Source organism: Sorex fumeus, unplaced genomic scaffold (genome assembly GCF_029834395.1).
Source record: "Sorex fumeus unplaced genomic scaffold, SorFum_2.1 ptg000122l, whole genome shotgun sequence".
Taxonomy (NCBI): domain Eukaryota; kingdom Metazoa; phylum Chordata; class Mammalia; order Eulipotyphla; family Soricidae; genus Sorex; species Sorex fumeus.
In genome coordinates this window covers 10,245,634-10,262,707 of record NW_026606179.1, presented here as the reverse complement: position 1 = coordinate 10,262,707, position 17,074 = coordinate 10,245,634, and the positions used below count along the sequence as shown (strand labels likewise).

The 17,074-nt window shown below is 52.9% G+C and overlaps 1 protein-coding gene across 1 annotated transcript; it reads right to left on the bottom strand.

The window, feature by feature from the left end:
• Window positions 1-3,383: 3,383 nt before the first annotated feature.
• On the bottom strand, window positions 3,384-16,464 carry LOC130043297 (kallikrein-13-like). Its single transcript, XM_056135552.1, has 5 exons — window positions 16,413-16,464; window positions 8,870-9,059; window positions 8,036-8,304; window positions 5,611-5,747; window positions 3,384-3,569 (listed from the first exon to the last, which is right to left on the bottom strand). The coding sequence occupies exons 1-5, from the start codon at window positions 16,462-16,464 to the stop codon at window positions 3,384-3,386; spliced, it is 834 nt and encodes a 277-aa protein (XP_055991527.1).
• Window positions 16,465-17,074: the final 610 nt, after the last annotated feature.

The following is a 17,074-nucleotide window of genomic DNA, read 5'->3' as shown; positions in this document are numbered from 1 at the left end:
CTCAGGGAATCTCATGGGGTGCTAGGATCAGCTGCATGCGAGGCAAACTCCCCACCCTCTGTACTACGGCCACCCCCCAAAGACAGTTTCTAATGAAAGTTTAGAAAGATGTGAGGAGAGAGAAAGAAAGGAAGGACATGCTCAAGAGAGAATATGGGCTTCTCCAGGGAAAAAAGGAAGAGACACAGAGATGGGTAAGCGAGCTGTGTTTTCCGGGAGCACAGAGGTGTGAAGATGAGCCTGTTATTTGCAGTTTTTAGATAATCCTGACCGTGGACATTTTCTTTTTTTTTTTTTTTCATGGGATTTGCTGGGTTTGCTCTTCTGCAAACCTGTTCATATTCTCTAATGCTTTTCTCCCTTTTGGGGGGGGAAGGGGAAGGGGGAGCCACACCTGGCAATGCTCAATGGTTACTCCTGGCTCTGCACTCAGGAGTTATTCCTGGTGGACTCAGAGAACCATGTGTGATGCTGGAGATCAAACCCAGGTCAGCTCTGTGCAAGACAAATGCCCCACCCCCCGCCCCCCGCTGCAGTATCTCTCTGGGCCCACGTTTTTCTCCTTTCAAGTCACCGGTTAGGCATTTGCTTTGCATGCATCCAACCCAGATTCAATCCCTGGTTTCCCATAGGGCCTCCTGATCACTGCCAGGAGTGATCCCTGAGCACAGATCCAGAAGTAAGCCCTGAGCACCATGGGAGGTGGTCAGAAATTAATGAATTAATAAAATCCCAGGTCAAGTGAGGCTGGAGCTAGGAGTCACGCCGTGGACTCAGCAGAGACCTTCCCAGGTTCTGAGCCATGTTTTGGTCTCTGTATTTATGGGGTTTTGGTTCTTAGGCTGTTCCAAAGGGGATGAGAGCCTGGGGCCCTCCAGATGTGGATGGAAGCTGGAGCTCCCCAGGAGCTCAACCCCCTGATGGCTCTCTGTTACCTCGTGCAGATTTTAGAGGTCAGTTTTCCACAGGATGCAAATCCACGATTTTGCTGATGATCCGAAATCTCTTGGGAACCCTCAAACAGTGGGCACTCTACAGCGTGCTAGGGTGGACAAGGTCACCTGGTGGTCTTCGGGAGCTCCAGAGATGTACCCGGTGATATTTTGGGAACCACATGGTGCCAGGGATTGAGCCGGGGGGAGGGGAGCTGTGTGCCAGGCTGGGCTTACTCCATGCTCTCTCTCCCGCCTCCTCTCTCGACTTTGCAGGACACAGTGTGAGTGGGGATCAGCTGCTTCACTAAGAGCCTCTGACATGGACGCGGCTCTTTCCCATCTGTCTTTTCTCTCTGCTTCTGCCCTGGCCCGTGACTGCTCTTCCCACTCAGGGTTCTAGGGTGCCCTATTTGCATCCCTTTCCCTTACCCCCTCACCAGGTCTAAAATGCTCTGGATGAGTTGCCCCAGCTGAATCTTCTCTGGTCCGCCCTGCCAAGCATTCAGCATTCTGCTGTCACTCTGGTCCTGAGTGTGCTCAAAGAGGCTAACTGAGACGTTCTGTCTTGGTGGCTTCCTTCTGAGATACATTCCCCTATACACACATGCACACACACACACATACTCTCACACATACACGCACATAGACTCACACACACATCACAGACTCACACACTCATATACACATAGACACACACATATACACATACACTCATATACTCATAACACACATGCTCACTCATCCAGACTCGCACTTGGTCACACCCACGTGTACTCATACACACATACTCACACTCAGACATACTCATACATGCTCATTCATACACACTCACACACACCTTTCTGTTCTTTGTTTTGTTTCCTTTTTGGGTCACACCTGGCGATGCTCAGGGATTACTCCTGGCTCTGCACTTAGGAATTACTCCTGGCAGTGCTTGGGTGACCATATGGGATGCTGGGAATTGAACCCGGGTTGGCCACATGCAAGGCAAATGACCTACCCGCTGGACTATCGGTCCAGCCCCCCCTGGATTCTTTGTAAAAGTGTTTTTTTCTTACCCTTTTTTTGGGCAGGATGGGGGGAAGACTTGGTTATTTCTTACTTTTCTCTTTCTCTCTCTCTCTCTTTGCTTTCTTCTCTTCTCTTTTTCTTCTTATTTTGGTCTTCAGTCAAATGCCTCCTTCTCCCAGAAGCGCCCCTCCCCCCACAGTTTATTTAAAACAGTCACACCTCCCCCATTATCCAACATCAAGTTCCTGAATCACATCTACTATTACTCAGAACTTATCACCACAACCTGCAATTATTCCATTTATGTCTTGTTTATTTTCCACAAATCCCCTGTAGGTAGAGTTTATGGCACGCAGCTGGTCAATAGTTTACAAACAATCCAAACCAGGGATAGGGTGCCTTGTCTCAGAAAGGCAGTTAGCTGCCCCTTGTCCTTTCCTGATCACAACAAAGTTGGGTGTCATGCTCGACCCTCCCCTTCCTCCCAACATGGGGTGTGGGGGGAGGGGTCAGGGTCAGTACCAGAAACCGAACCCACAGCCTCGGCTTGCAAGGGAAGAAAGTGCTCTTAATCGGAGCCCAGGCCCATCCTCACTCTCCCTTCCAACTCACCTGATGCCACAGACACAGCAGCATCACCCCTGCGGGGGCTCCTGAGTCGCACTCACCCCTGCTCTGGCCTTCAGACACAGCAGACAGGCTCCTGCCTCAGACTTTTGCCCTGGCTCCTTCCATTGCTTCAGAAGCTGCCTCTTGGCATTGTGGGTAAAGTAATAAATGACAAGGACATCGGAGAAGGGAGTTTGTGGATGAGTAAAGGATGGACTCGGGCCGGAGCCGTAGGACAGTGTTGGAGGACACTTGCTCTGCATGCAACTGGCCCAGATTCAATCTCAGGCACCCCATAAGGTCCCCTGAGGCCCCAGGAATGATCCCTGAGCACAAAGCCAGGGGTATGCCCTGAGCATCGCTGGTGTGGCCCCAAAGCAAAACAAAACACAGAATGTTCTAGTGTATTGGCTATGAATATTTTTCAACATTTTATTAGCATTATCATTTTTTCTTTTTTGGTAGTGCCATGGATGAACTAAGGATCTCACCTACATGAGGTGAGTTCTCTACCCCAGGTGACATTTTGTGGCCTTGAATAAATATTTGAAGGGGGAGGGTTCCATTTATTCCGTGGAGACGGGCTGGGGGAGTCGGGTGTTCAGAGAGTGAAAGGGGCTCTTGGTGGGGTCGTTGAGACCTGGACTAAGAACATCGGGTGCTGGGTGTGTCGGGTTGGGGCAGCCTGTTACTGCAGTTTGTTGCAGTTTGAAATGGCAGCTGACAGTCAGTATTTGAGAGTGTAGCCCTGGGTTCAAGGAGAACCCTGCAGGTTGGGGAACAGAGTGAGGGGGCAGAGGAGGGTGGGAGAGCAGGCAGGGGTGCTCATCACGAGCCCTTCACCCCTTTCCCATCAGGGGCCCTGTGCTTGCGGATGATGCTTCGGATCCATGGGACGTAGCGGGAAACGCGGGTGTAGACGCCGGGCCGGTTGGGCTGACCGCACGGGAAGTCTCCCCAGGAGATGATGCCATGGAGGGTCCCGTTACACAGCAGGGGTCCCCCGGAGTCACCCTGAGTGGGAAGCAGAGTTGAATGGGGGGGCCTCCCCATGGTCACATGAGGTAGAAATGCAGACAGAGGAAGACGGCAGGGGTCAGAGCAGACAAACAACCAGACAGCCAGACACAGTGTTGCTCGGTTCCTCACTCTCACCCTGGTCCAGCTTGCCTCAGACGTCTGTCCTTGGTGCCCCAGTGCCAGCTCTAACCCTGCACCCCGTGCACCCCAGCCCTGCTTCGATTTTATGGCTCCGAGTGCCGTCTTACTGTGGGTTGGCCTGTGAGGGCTGGGGAAGGAGACCCCGTGCCCTGCATGTTCCCCCAGACGCTGCCACTGAGCTGAGAGCCCCCCCCCCCCCGTGTTTATTTTCAGTTTTGGTTTTTGGAGCCACACCTGGCAGTGCTCAGGGCTTGTTCCTCACTCTGTTGGGGTGATTCCTCTTGGGGTGCTCGGGGAACCCCATGCAGTGCCAGGGGTAGAACTGGACTTGGTCACTTGCCAGGCAAGCACCTCAGCCCCTACACTGGCAGTTGGCCCCGGTCTCACTTACTAGACACATCAATGGTGGTTTTTGTTTGGGGGGGCTTTTCCCACTAGTCTCCATTTCCCCTTATTTTGGTAAAGCCTTTCTGATTTTTTTCATTTGTTTGTGTTTTTGGATCAAGGCTCAGGTGGGTCATTTCTAGTTGTGGTTGGGGGACTAGGTAGCAGTGGAGCTAGTGCTGGGGACCCCCGCTGAAAAGCAAGTACTCAGCCCCATGCCCTGTGCCCAGCCTCTGTTTCCATTGAAGAAGAGTCCTTGCCCACTCTCAGCCCACTCGGTTCCCCGTGCTCCTTCTCAGCCTCCCCAGTTCACCAAGTGGCCTGTTAAGATGGGGTTCGGGGGGCTGGAGCCATAGCACAGCAGGTAGGGCATTTGCCTTGCACATGGCCAACCCGGGTTCGATTCTCAGCATCTCATATGGTCCCCCAAGCACCGCCAGGAGTGACTCCTAAGTGCAGAGCCAGGAGTAACCCCTGTGCATTGCCGGGTATGACCCAAAAAGCAAAAAAAAAAAAAAAAAAAAAAGATGGGGTTTGGGTGGGGGCGAGTATCAGAGAATCTTACATCTCTGGCCAGACTCATGGTTCAGGACAGAGCCTGATCAGTCCAGTGAGGGGCCTGCCCGCGGGCTCATGGAGACGACAAGGACAGGGACATTCTCTCTCTGGAAAGGTTGCTTTGCACGTGGCATATGAACCCAGGCTGACCTGGTGGGAGTCATCGGGCTATCGCCAAGGGAGAGTTTCACTGACAATATGGTCAAAACATTTTTCTTCAGTGCTTGAGAGCCCTAAATGGGTCCAGAGAGAGAGAGAGCCTGGGCCAGCATGGGTTCCAGCCCTGACACTGACCACCCCCAAGTCCCACCAGAAGTGATCCCTGAGCACAGAGCCAGGAGTAAGCACTAAGCATCTCCAGGTGTGGCTCCGAACTCCCTCCCCTCCCCACCCCGAGATCCATCTGGGTCTGAATACAGCTACCCCTAGATTTTCAGTTACATAAACCAGTGGCTTGCAGATGCTGGTTGACTTGGGGGGCTCTGTTACTAGTAACCCAAAGAACCCCCACATCTACACATCTCAATGTACCGAGCTGGACAGCTCCTGTCAATCAAAGCCCAGGGTTAAGATGAATTCTCCTTGTCAAGTGAAATTACTCCCTTTTAATTAACTAATGAATTTATCTAGGCTTTCTGGGCCATATCTGGCAATACTTGGAGGTTACTCCTGGCTCTGCACTCAGGAATCTCTCCTGGTGGTGCTCGGGGAAACATATGGAATGCCGGGGATTGAACCTGGGTTGGCCACATGCAAGGCAAGTGCCTGTTGTACTATCACTCCAGATCCTAATACTCCCTTTTGAAACTTCTTTTTTGTGTGTGGTCCGAGGATCAGATGCAGGGACTCCCTTTATCCGTGGGCTGTTTATACTACGGAAGATCTCACCATGCAGATACTTGCTAACCCTTGCCCCACCCCTCGCCGCTGGCCCTCGTGGTGCTGAGCTCACCTCGCAGGAGTCCTTGCCGCCCTCCTCTGTACCCGCGCACAGCATGTTGGGCGTGATCTTCCCTGGGTAGACTTGGCGGCACTCTGCATCCGAGCGCAGCTGGATGTTGACACACTGCAAGGTCTGCGGGTAACTCACTGGGAACGAGAGAAAGGAAGGTGCAAGGCCGCGTGTTCCAGATGGGCTTTTGCGGGGTGAGGGGGAACACACTAACTAGGGTGCTGGCTGGAAACAGAGATCATGGTGGGGGAAGAGCATATGGGACCAGGAGTATGATGTGAGGGAGACGGAAATGTCTCGAGAAATGGGGAGAGGTGGCAGAAAGGTGAGGTGAAAGGTGAGGGGAAGAGGTGGGGTGGGGCTGGGAACAGGGAGGGGTGGTGAGGGGGAAAGAGCTGGAGAAGAGGCTGGTTATGGTTGGGAAAAAGAGGTGAAAATGAACTTGGAAGAGGGGCCAGCATGAGGGCACAGCGGGCAGGCTGCTAACCCAGCACACGGTCATCCCGGGCATCCCATATGGTCCCCTGAACCCACCAGGAGTGCGGATGATGCCTGAGCACAGAGCCAGGAGTCATTCCTGAGCACTGCCTGTGTGGTCCCAAATACAAAAGGAAGAAACGAAGGAAGGAAGGGAGGGAGGGGAAGAAGAGAGGAAGGAAGGGAGGGAGGGAATGAGGAAGGAAGGAGGGAAGGAAGGAAGAAAGGAAGGAAGGAAGGAAGGAAGGAAGGAAGGAGGGAGGGAGGGAGGGGAAAAAGAGGAAAGAAGGAAGGAAGGAAGGAAGGAAGGAAGGGAAGAAGAGAAGAAAGAAGGAAGGAAGGAGGGGAAGAATAGAGGAAGGAAGGAAGGAAGGAAGGAAGGAAGGAAAGAGTGAAGGAAGGAAAGAGTGAGCCTAAGAGAGTGGGAACTGCTGTGTTTGGGGATCTCTCTGCTACAGACCAACTTTGCACCCCTACGATGAAGCCTATACACAAGGCAGGTAGTTCCATCTGTTTCATGCTGAATATAAGTGAATATAATAGTTACAGTTATTTTCTAGATTACAAATTGCATATTAAAATGAATATTCCATTTATACCATTTATTCTATCATTCATACTATTAAACTGTTTATAATACTGTAATATTCTATTTGTACTATATAAACTCATATACTACATTGGACTGCATACATTTTGTATAGCCAATTAATGAATAACATAATAAATCTTTGGGCTGGGGAGAGGCCAGGGCACCTGCCTTGCATAAACTCAGTCGGCTGAGCTATCTCTGGCCCCTTCTCTCATTCTTTTTAATATTTTTGGCTGTATAGTTTTATATTGATATCTAATACATAGTAAATCTCTCTACAGCTATAAAACTTGAGGTATATGACATACAGTGTTATTTTATATTCATTAAATTCATACATATTTGTGGGGCATGCCCTGTGGTGCTCAGGGCTCACTCCTGGCTCTGCATCTGGGAATTCCTCCTGGTGAGCTCGGGAACATATGAGGTGCTGGGAATCAAATTCGGGACAACCACTTGCAAGACAAGCACCCTCCCCAATGTAGTATCACTCTGGCCCCAAATTTCTACATATTGATATAAAGGTGGGTTGGAGCGATAGCACAGCAGGTAGGGTGTTTGCCTTGCACATGGCCAACCCGGGTTCGATTCCTCCATCCCTCTTGGAGAGCCCGGCAAGTTACCAAGAGTATCCTGCCCACACGGCAGAGCCTGGCAGGCTCCCCATGGCGTATTCTATATGCCAATAACAATAACAAGTCTCACAATGGAGACGTCACTGGTGCCCACTTGAGCAAATTGATGAACAATGGGAGGACAGTGCTACAGTGCAGATATAAAGGTTCTGTGAAATAATATATATTGCATGTAACATCATGCACAACATGTTAGATAACTTTATGTTTTGAGTATTTACAAATTTTGTTTGTTTGGGGCCACATCTGGTGGTGCTCAGGGTTATTCCTGGTTCTGCATTTAGGGATCTCTCTTGGCGGTGCTTGGGGGACCATATAGGCAGTACTGGGGATCAAACCCAGGTTGGCTATTGCAAAGCAACCACCCTCCCCATTGTGCTATTGCTCTGGCCCCTATTATTTACAAATTTAGATGAAGGATACAAAAGTAACTCCTACATATGTGGCATAAAGTGTATCAGATACAGTATAGAGACAGAGATACTGACTTTTCTTTTCTTGCCCTTAGGGTCTTGAACCACACCTGGTGGTGCTCAGTGCTTTTCCCCACAGCTCCCAGGTGCTGGGTTAGTACTGGGGTCTCCCACACGCCAAGCATCTCTGTGCCACCCCACAATATCCTCACTGAGAAGGCCACTTCCGGCCTTTTCTCCCACCTCTGCCCCCCCTAGCCCTGACCACTCAGCGGGGGCTGCTCAGGTGTCCAGCAAGGGGTGCGTACCCTGGGGGCTGGTGGTGGTGCCCCAGCCAGACACCAGGCAGGAGGTGCCTGGGGGGAGGCAGTCGTGGCGGGAGAGGGGCAGGACGCGGACGTGGTGGCCGATCTGGACCGGGTCCTGCAGCTCCAGGAGCATGATGTCGTGGTCGTGGTTCATGTGGGTGGGGCTGACCTGGTACTGAGGGTGGGGGATGAAGCGGGTCACCTCCCTCACCTGCTCTCCTGGCTCCACGCGGCTCAGGGCATGTTTGCCCAGGTACACTCGGCAGCCCCTGGGATGGAGGACAAAGGGTGAGCCTGACCCAGTTACCCCCAACCCACCTGCTGCCTCCTCTACCCACCTGCTGCCTCCTCCACTCCAAATCCCCCCTAGGCAGCACAGTCACCCCCCATGACCCCATGTGAATCCCCAAGCCTCCCCCTCCATCCTTATTCTCAAATCCAAGAAATTCAAGCCCAGTCCTATTCTCTCTCTATCTCTCTCTCACTCTGTCTCTCTCCATCTCTCTGTCTCTCACTCTGTCTCTCTCCATCTCTCTGTCTCTGTCCCTCCGTCTCTCTGTCTCTCTGTCTCTGTCTCTGTCTCTGTCTCTGTCTCTGTCTCTGTCTCTCTCTCTCTCTCTCTCTCTCTCTCTCTTTGTTTTTGAGATCACACCCAGCGATGCTCAAGGCTTACTCCTGGCTCTATACTCAGGACTCACTCCTGACGGCGGGGCTCAGGGGTGCCAGAGATTGAACCTGGGTCGTCTGTGTACAGGGCCTTTACCTGCTGTGCTATCTCTGTTCCCCCCCTCCAGTCCCATCCTCCTACTGCACATCCCCCTGACCCCCACATACTCCTTCTGGCAGTGTGCAGCAGTGAGGACCCACTTGGGGTGCACCAGGACTCCCCCGCAGAGCAGCTGCCCATGTACTTGCAGGGCTGCTTGCCAAGGCTGAGAGTGGGGCTGGCAGGTGAAACCACCTGGCAGGAACCCGCTGGTCCCATTGGTGCCATTGATGATCTTGGGGTGCTCCTGAGAGATGCCTGGTGAAGAAGAGGAGGTGTGAGCGAGACTGGGTGCAGGGAAGAAGGGAGAGGAAGTGTGAGCGAGACTGGGTGCAGGGGAGGAGAAGGGGGTCTTTGGCTGTGGTTTCTGCTCTGAGGAAGGGTCAGAATTTGTCTCCGGTGAGTGGAAATGAGTGATTCATTTGTTGGTTTCCGGAAGTGAGTCTGGGTGTAGGAGCCCCTTAGGTGGAGGTTCTTGGAACGAGGACACTTCAGATAGGGAGGCGGAAAAATCTAATTTCTCCTCACATTTCATTCCACCTCGTTTCAGTCCCAATTCTACTCATGGGGTGGGGGTCAGATGTAGAAGTTAAGACTGGCTCACATATTTAGCTAGGCAGTATTTGGGGATGGGTTTCGGGGTGAGGGGGTCCACACCCGGCAGTGCTTCAGGTGCAATGCTGGGGATTGAACTAGGGTCGGTGCACGCAAGGCAAGTGCCTTAACCTTTGTAATATTTCTCTGGCCCTTAAGCAGGATTTACTGATTCATCCTTCTACCCATGATTCATTGACTTATCTATCAGTCATTTGTTGACTGATCTATCCTTTCTTTCATCATCCATCCATCATCCTTCCGTCCTTCCTTCCAACACATATTTGCCAGGTGCCTCTACCCTTTAATATACCACTCCCAAATCCACAGATCTGGACAGAGCTCTTTCAATCCAATCGCTGTCAGCCTTGACTGTTCGACCTGCCTCTTGCCATTTGTACTCCCAAGTTGATTTTCTCAACCCAAATAGTCCCTTTCGGTCTTTCCCACCTCAGCTCCAAACCTGGGGTGTTAGGGCCAGGAATGTAGCCAGGATGCAGAGGAACACTTGTATAGCATTGAGTATGAGGGCCTGGGTTCAACCCTAGAAATACACACACACACACACACACACACACACACACACAGAGCAAACAAACTTAGGAGTTAAGCTTGCTTCTCCTTTTCCTCTGTGACACACCAATAGGTCGTGTTGGCTTTGCCTACCAAATCGTCATCCTTCCTCCTGCCCTCTCAGTTCTCCTTGGTTTGTTCTATTTTCTAGCCTGGATAACTGCTGGAGCCTCCCATGAGATCCCACATCCCTCCAATCCAGTCTTCCCAAAGCAGCCTACGGAACCTTTGTAACAAGAAGGACCATGTCACCTTCCAACATAGCTTCTTTCTCCTCCAGTCAGATCCCCAAACCTTTCCAGGTAGAAGGCTTTGCATGTGGAAAGCCCTGTTTTCATCCCCACGAATGCCTGGTGCCCTGAGCACTGCCAGGAGAGAGACCCTCAACACTACCAGGTGTGATTCTCCCCAAGGCCAAAACAACAGTGAAGCCCCAAGCCCAAACCTTCCCAAAGCCAGCAGTTTCTTCATTGATGTGCCTGGCTAGTCTCTGCTCTCTTTAGCCCCTGATGTAGCCCATGCAAGTGCTCTTCAAACACACCTTTTTGTGTGTTTGTCCTTATATTACCCCAGAAGCTAAGTTCTTCCCCTACCTCTGGTGTTTCCACAATGGGAACCACTCATTTCTTCAGCCACACCATCAAGCTTCGAAAACTCCATCGCCCTGTGTGAGGAGGGCTCCTGTGTTGGATGGCACAGCCGTTGGACATTATAGTTACATATGCAGGCTGACCTTGTTCTATTGGGGTCCGCTTTGCAGTGCTTCACAAGTAATGAGCTTTGGATGAGCCCTCAGGCTAAAGCCTCATCTTGGGGGCTGGAGCGATAGGAGAGCAGGAGGGTGTTGGCCTTGCACATGGCTGAACCAGGTTCGATTCCCAGCATCCCATATTGTCCCCCGAGCATCGCCAGGAGTGATTCCTGAGTGCAGAGCCAGGAGTAGCCCCTGAGCTTCTCCAGGAGTGACCCAAAAAGCCAAAATATAATAATAAAATAAAATAAAGCACCATGATTTGCACGGGGCTCAGATGACTATTTTCAGCAATGCTTTCAGATCCGCTGATGGCTCTTTCCAAAGACATAATGCTACTGTGCCCATAACAGGCAACAGTATTAAAAAGACTACTGTCACAGGCACCGGAAAGCTACACATTGTACAACTAACTCCCCCCCACAGCCCCAGTGATCTAAAGCACAGTATGACACCTCTGAGGTGGTGCCTGAACAGTGCTCAGAAGCTACAGGATACAAGACTAGGGCCATCTTGGTCCCTAGAGCTCAGCTTAAATATCACCTCAACAGTCAGAGGCCTGGCCAGCTGGTTTCAGCTGGTTTATATTGCTATCCCCATCCAACTCCGCACTTGTATTATTATCTTTCCATGATATGTTTGTGAGGGGGGGAGGGCCACCCCAGCAGTGCCCAGGCGCAGCTCCATGCTGGGGAGCAAACCCTGCCTTGCACATGCCCAGCATGTGCCCCCGCCCTTGGAGCTGTCCAAAGCAGAATTGCAGTCGTGACTCATTTCTCATTTGGGGCGGGGTCCACCTGGCTTTGCTCCGGGCTGACTCCTGGTTCTATGTTCAGGAATTGCTCGTGGCCTAGTGCTCAGAGCTCACTCCATATGCAGTGCTGGGGACTGAAACCAGGTCAGCCTTGTGCAAGGCAAGCATTTTACCTTTGTTGTACTCTCTCCATCCCCTCCCTCCCTTCCTCCCTCCCTCCCTCCATCCCTCTCCCTTCTCTCCCTCCCCCCCCCCCCCCTCTCTCTCTCTCTCTCAGGGCCTCATTTCTCTTTCATGTTCTTCCATGAAGATGCTTTTACAAATTCTCCCCATCTCATAGGCTCCTTTCATAGGCCCCTGGCCACAGTTTTGCAGTTATTCAGCACCTGATCTCCAGGGCCTGGCGGTGTCTGACACACTGTCACTGTCACTGTTCTCCCGTTGTTCATCGATTTGTTCGAGCGGGCCCAGTAACATCTCCATTGGAGACTCTGTTGTTACTGTGTTTGGCATATCGAATACATCACGGGTAGCTTGCTAGGCTCTGCCATGCGGGTGAGATACTCTCGGTAGCTTGCCGGGCTCTCCGAGAGGGGCGGAGGAATCGAACTCGGGTCAGCTATGTTGGCTGTGTGCAAGGCAAACGCCCTACCACTGTGCTATCACTCCAGCCTGTCTGACACACAGTAGGTGCTAAATGAAGGAATACCAGCCTCTCCAGGGACCTGGACATTGGACACAGCAGTCGTGAGAAGGGGACAAAGACTGTCCTGTGCTGAAATGGCTTCCTCCCATTGGGACCCTTGGACATGGAGCAACCTGCTTTCTCTCTCTCTCTTTTTTCTTTTGCTTTTTTGGTCATCCCTGGCAATGCTCAGGGGTTACTCCTGGCTCTGCATTCAGGAATCACTCCTGGCAGTGACCATATGGGATGCTGGGAATCGAACCTGGGTCAGCCGCATGCAAGGCAAATGCCCTACCCACTGTGCTATTGCTCCAGCCCCCAGCTTGCTTTCTCAGCTGCAATGGGGGAGAGTTTACACCAGTTAAAAGGTTCCTAAGGCCTCCCCAGCACCAGCGGGCGCAGAGTTCCCTTATCAAGGGTGACTGGCAATGGGAGTACCCAGCTCTGCTAGCGAGGGCTGTCTCCTGCGCCGGCTCCCGGACCCCAGACCCCTGACCCCCATCAAAAACGATGAAGAGTTCAGAGTTCAGGGATCCTCAAAGCAGGGAGCAGGGATCGCCAGAGGGCACAAGGCATGTTAGTGATAGAGAAGAGTCTAAGAGTCATCAGACTGAAGCGGGCAGAGGGATAGTGCAGCGGGGAGGGCATCTGCCTTGCATGCCGCCAAATTCGGTTTGACCCCGGACACCGCACATGATCCCCAGAGCTCTGCTCGGAGTGATACCTGAAACGGAACCAGGAGTCAGCCCTGAGCACCACTGGGTGCAGTTCATCTCCACCACCAAATCAAACTTACTATGCAGTTTCCTTCCTCCCGCCCCCCCCCCTCCCTCTAGCTGTTCTTCCTTTTTTTTTTTTCTTCAGTACCATGGATGGATCCCAGGGCCTACACATGTCAGGTAAGTGCTCTACTTCTGAGCCCCATACCGGATCCATCCCGACCTGTTCAATTCCTCTTTCATTCCACATTTTAGTTTCCGGTGGCAGCATGGATTTTTGAGGCATGTCTAGTGGTCCCAGGAGCTATTCCTAGCTATGTGGTCAGGAGTGACCCCTGGCAGCACTTGGGGGGACCATATGTGGTGCTGGGGACGGGAACCAGAGTTGGCGTGGACCCCTGAGCTATCCAGCCCCTCATTCCAAAATTTCCAGCAGAAAGCCTCAGAGGGTGAAAAATAAGCTTTTAGTACCTGCCTCCAACCTTGAATTCACTTTTTTTGTGTTTTTTGGGGACTAACTTTCACAGTTCTTTTTTTTTTTTTTTTTTTTTTTTTGCTTTTTGGGTCACACCCGACGTTGCAGAGGGGTTACTCCTGGCTCTGCGCTCAGGAATTACTCCTGGCAGTGCTCAGGGGACCACAGGAGATGCTGGGAATTGAACCCGGGTTGGCTGCATGCAAGGCAAATGCCCTACCTGCCGTGCTATCACTCCAGCCCGCTCACAGTTATTTTTTATTCTGGTTGTTTTTTTGTTTTGGTTTGGTTTTTTGGAGTGGAGAGGGAGATAATTTTGAACCACACTGGTGGTACTCAGGGCTTATTCCTGGCTCTGTGCTCAGGGATCACTCCCAATAATCTCTTGGACACCCTATGTGCGGCTGGGGATTGAACCTGGGTCAGCACCTTAACCCCTGTACTGTCTCTCTGGCTCCTGAAATCACTTTAAAAAAACAGATATTTTTAACTGAATCACTGTGAGATAGGCCCTTACAAAGCTGTTCATGATTGGGTTCCAGTCATACAGTCCAACACCCATCCCTCCACCAGTGTACATTTCCCACCACCAGTGTCCCTAGTTTCCCTCCCATCACCCCCACCTCCCTGCCCCCCAGCCTGCCTCTGTGGCAGGTGCTTTTCTTCTTCCCTCTCTCTTCTCTCTCTCCCTCCCTCTCTCTTCTCTTTCTCTCTCTCTCCTTTTTTGGCATTGTTGTTTGCAATACGGACACTAAAAGTTCACCATGTATAATATCCCTTTACCTACTTTCAACACACAATTCTTGTCCAGCATTGACATCACATCTTAAACCACGAAGAGACAGCAGGAAAAAAATACCCTAAAATCTATAAAATTGAACCAGCTACCTTTGCTGTTTGGTGGGAATGAAAAATGGTGAAGGGGCTGGGGTGGAGCTGAGGCGTGCCATACGCGCCTCTCGTGTGGGAGAGCCTAGGATGGTCCCCAGCGCGTGAAGGGGGGGCAGGCGGCTCACACAGCAGGCTGCAGCACCTGCCTTTTGTTGCCAGAGCCCTGAGTCCCACTCCTGGTTCCCCTCGGCCCCCCTGGGTTGGGGGACAGACCCTGCAGCAGGCTAGGAGTCACCCCTGAGCATCACCAGGTGTGGTGGCCACAGGTTCTGGTGCTCCAACTCAACAAACACAGTTCTTGTTTTATTGGGCAGGATTTCCTCCCCTTGAACCTTGCATTTATAGGAAAAGGATATTAGGGTTCTCTTTAGGACAATGGTCAAAGCTTGACTTTTTCGCTTTGGCTTGGGAGGGGGTGTAGTTTGGGTTCTACCCGATGCTACCTGACCCCCTGTACTATCTCTCTGGCCCACCTTTGCTTTTACTATTCGTTAATTTGTGTGCCAAGAACATAACTATGCTGAAGAGGCCCATGAGGCCTCCAGGGCAGGGTGCAGGGTTGGGGGTAGCCGTGTGGCTGGGGACCCTGACCCAGGCACCTTTGAGACTCTGGGGCCGGGACCCTGGAACCTGAACCTGGGTCCTTCAGCTGTGAAGCTGCTGTAATTAGAGGCTCAAGCCACAAGCTGGTGCATGTGGCACTCCTGCCTGCCCAGGGTGGGGTGCGTAGAAGCCTGGGACAGACCCAAGTTCTGGGAGAGCAGCCAAGGACAGCAGCCACCCCAGCTTCAGGCAAGGGTGGCTCTGGGTGCCAGGTGCTCCCTGACCCCTCCCTCCCCAGGTCTCAGCACAGGGGCCTTGGCTTGGGGGTTGGGGGGTGCCTGCCAGGGCAAGGGCTCCCTGTAGGTATTCCGGCTTCTGGCCTGGCTCTGTAGCTGCCACCTGCACCACGTGCCACAGTCGTAACTAATTATTACCTAATTATTTGGATAATTGCTGGAATAATGTCTGCATCCCCGCTAGGCCCTGGGTGTTGAGTACAGCTGCTTCTCTGCTTGTTCAGCACCCAGCACTGTGCCGGGCACCCAATGTGACTGTTGGATGGGTGGGTGGATGGATGGATGGATGGATGGATGGATGGATGGATGGATGGACGGATGAAAGGGTGGATGGATAGATGGATTGGTGGATAGTTGGATAGATGGTTGGGTGAATGGATGGATGGGTGGGTGGTGGATGGGTGGGTGTTTGGGTGAATGGATGAATGAATAAATGGATGGGTGGGTGGACTAATGGATGGACGAGAAGGTTGATGGAAGGATAAGTGAATAGATGCATGAATGTATAGATGGAAAGAAAAAAGGTTGTGCGAATAAATCAATGGATGGATGGATGGATGGATGGATGGATGGATAAATGAATGGATGGATAAATGAATGGATGGGTGGGTGAAGGATGAATGGATGGAAAGACAGGTGATGGGTAGGTGGAGAGAAGATGGAAGGATAGAGAATGAATGATAGAGGAAGGAAGGTTGAGTGGATGGGGGATGGGGAACTGAGTGGGTGGGTGGATGGGTGGTAGAGAGAAGATGGGCAGAAAGACATGGACAGATGAATGAATCGTAGGCTGGGAGGATGGTGGATCCAGAGGCAAGAAAATGAAGCTTAAGTGAAAATAGAAGCATCTTGGATTCCAACTCTGGGTGGAATAGGATAGGTGTGATGTCACTTCCAGGATTAAAGACAAAGAGGCTGAGTTCTGGAGGGCTGAGGGTGGATACCTAATCTGTAATAAGGTGCACTCTTGCTGCGGACAGGGGCCAGACCTGCGGACCCCGGGGGGGCCTGCCCTGCCCTGCTCTCTGCTCGTAGATGCGCATTTCCGGCTTCACCTGGACAGGGGGGCTGGGAAGCCCCCCGTACAGAGGCGGGTCTCCAGCGCCCGGAGCGACAGGGAAGTCGCCCAGGGCGGCGCGCGGGGGCCGGGAAACCAGGTCACGCAGGGGCAAGCCGGAAACACTCTGGCGTTGTCCCCGCGGGACCGGTCCGAGTGGGAGGGGACAGAGCTTGAGGCTCTCACCCCCCTGACCCCTCCTACCATTGTGGGGGGGCACCCCGCCTCCCCTCCGCCCCCGCGCACCTGTGCGCACCTGCACGCACGTCTTACCGCCTGCCGAGGCCAGGGTCAGGAGCTGGACGGCTGCGGCCAGGGGCCACATGGCGCTCCGGGCGGGGCGGGCCTAAGGAAGGGAAGGGGCGGTGAAGGCCTGACCCTGGACACCCGGGCCAGCCCCGCTCTGCAAGACACCCCGCCACAGAGCCCCGTACCTGCCCGCCCCTCCCCACACGCAGGATGCAGCCGGCAGGTCCCAGGCGCCAGCGTGCTCCCGCTCTCCCGGTTTCAGCAGATCCCTACCGAGTTCCAGTCCCCACCCCAACCCTGCAGGCTCAGCAATTCCCCCATCCCCTCCCCTCCCACCTCCCTCCCTCCCAGTCCCTACCTGGGCGAGGGTCCTGCTGAGTACTCGGCCACCTGCTGCCTCCACCTTCAGCCCTGACCCATGGCTTTTAACCCCTGAACTCCCTCCCCCAGCACCCTCAGCATTTCCCTGTTGTGGCCTTCCCTCTCCACCCCCAAGGGCTCAGCAGCCTGTAGCTGGCACCCCCAGCCAGGGGTGGCCCTCGGTCTGGGCGGAGCCTGCAGAAGCCACTACCCAGATCTGCCCCACCCAGCACTGCTGTGAACCTCCAGTGAACTTTCAGGGCTCTGCACCCAGCACCGGCAGAGCACAGCTCCCTTCCTCCCTCCATCCCTCCCTCCCTCCCTCC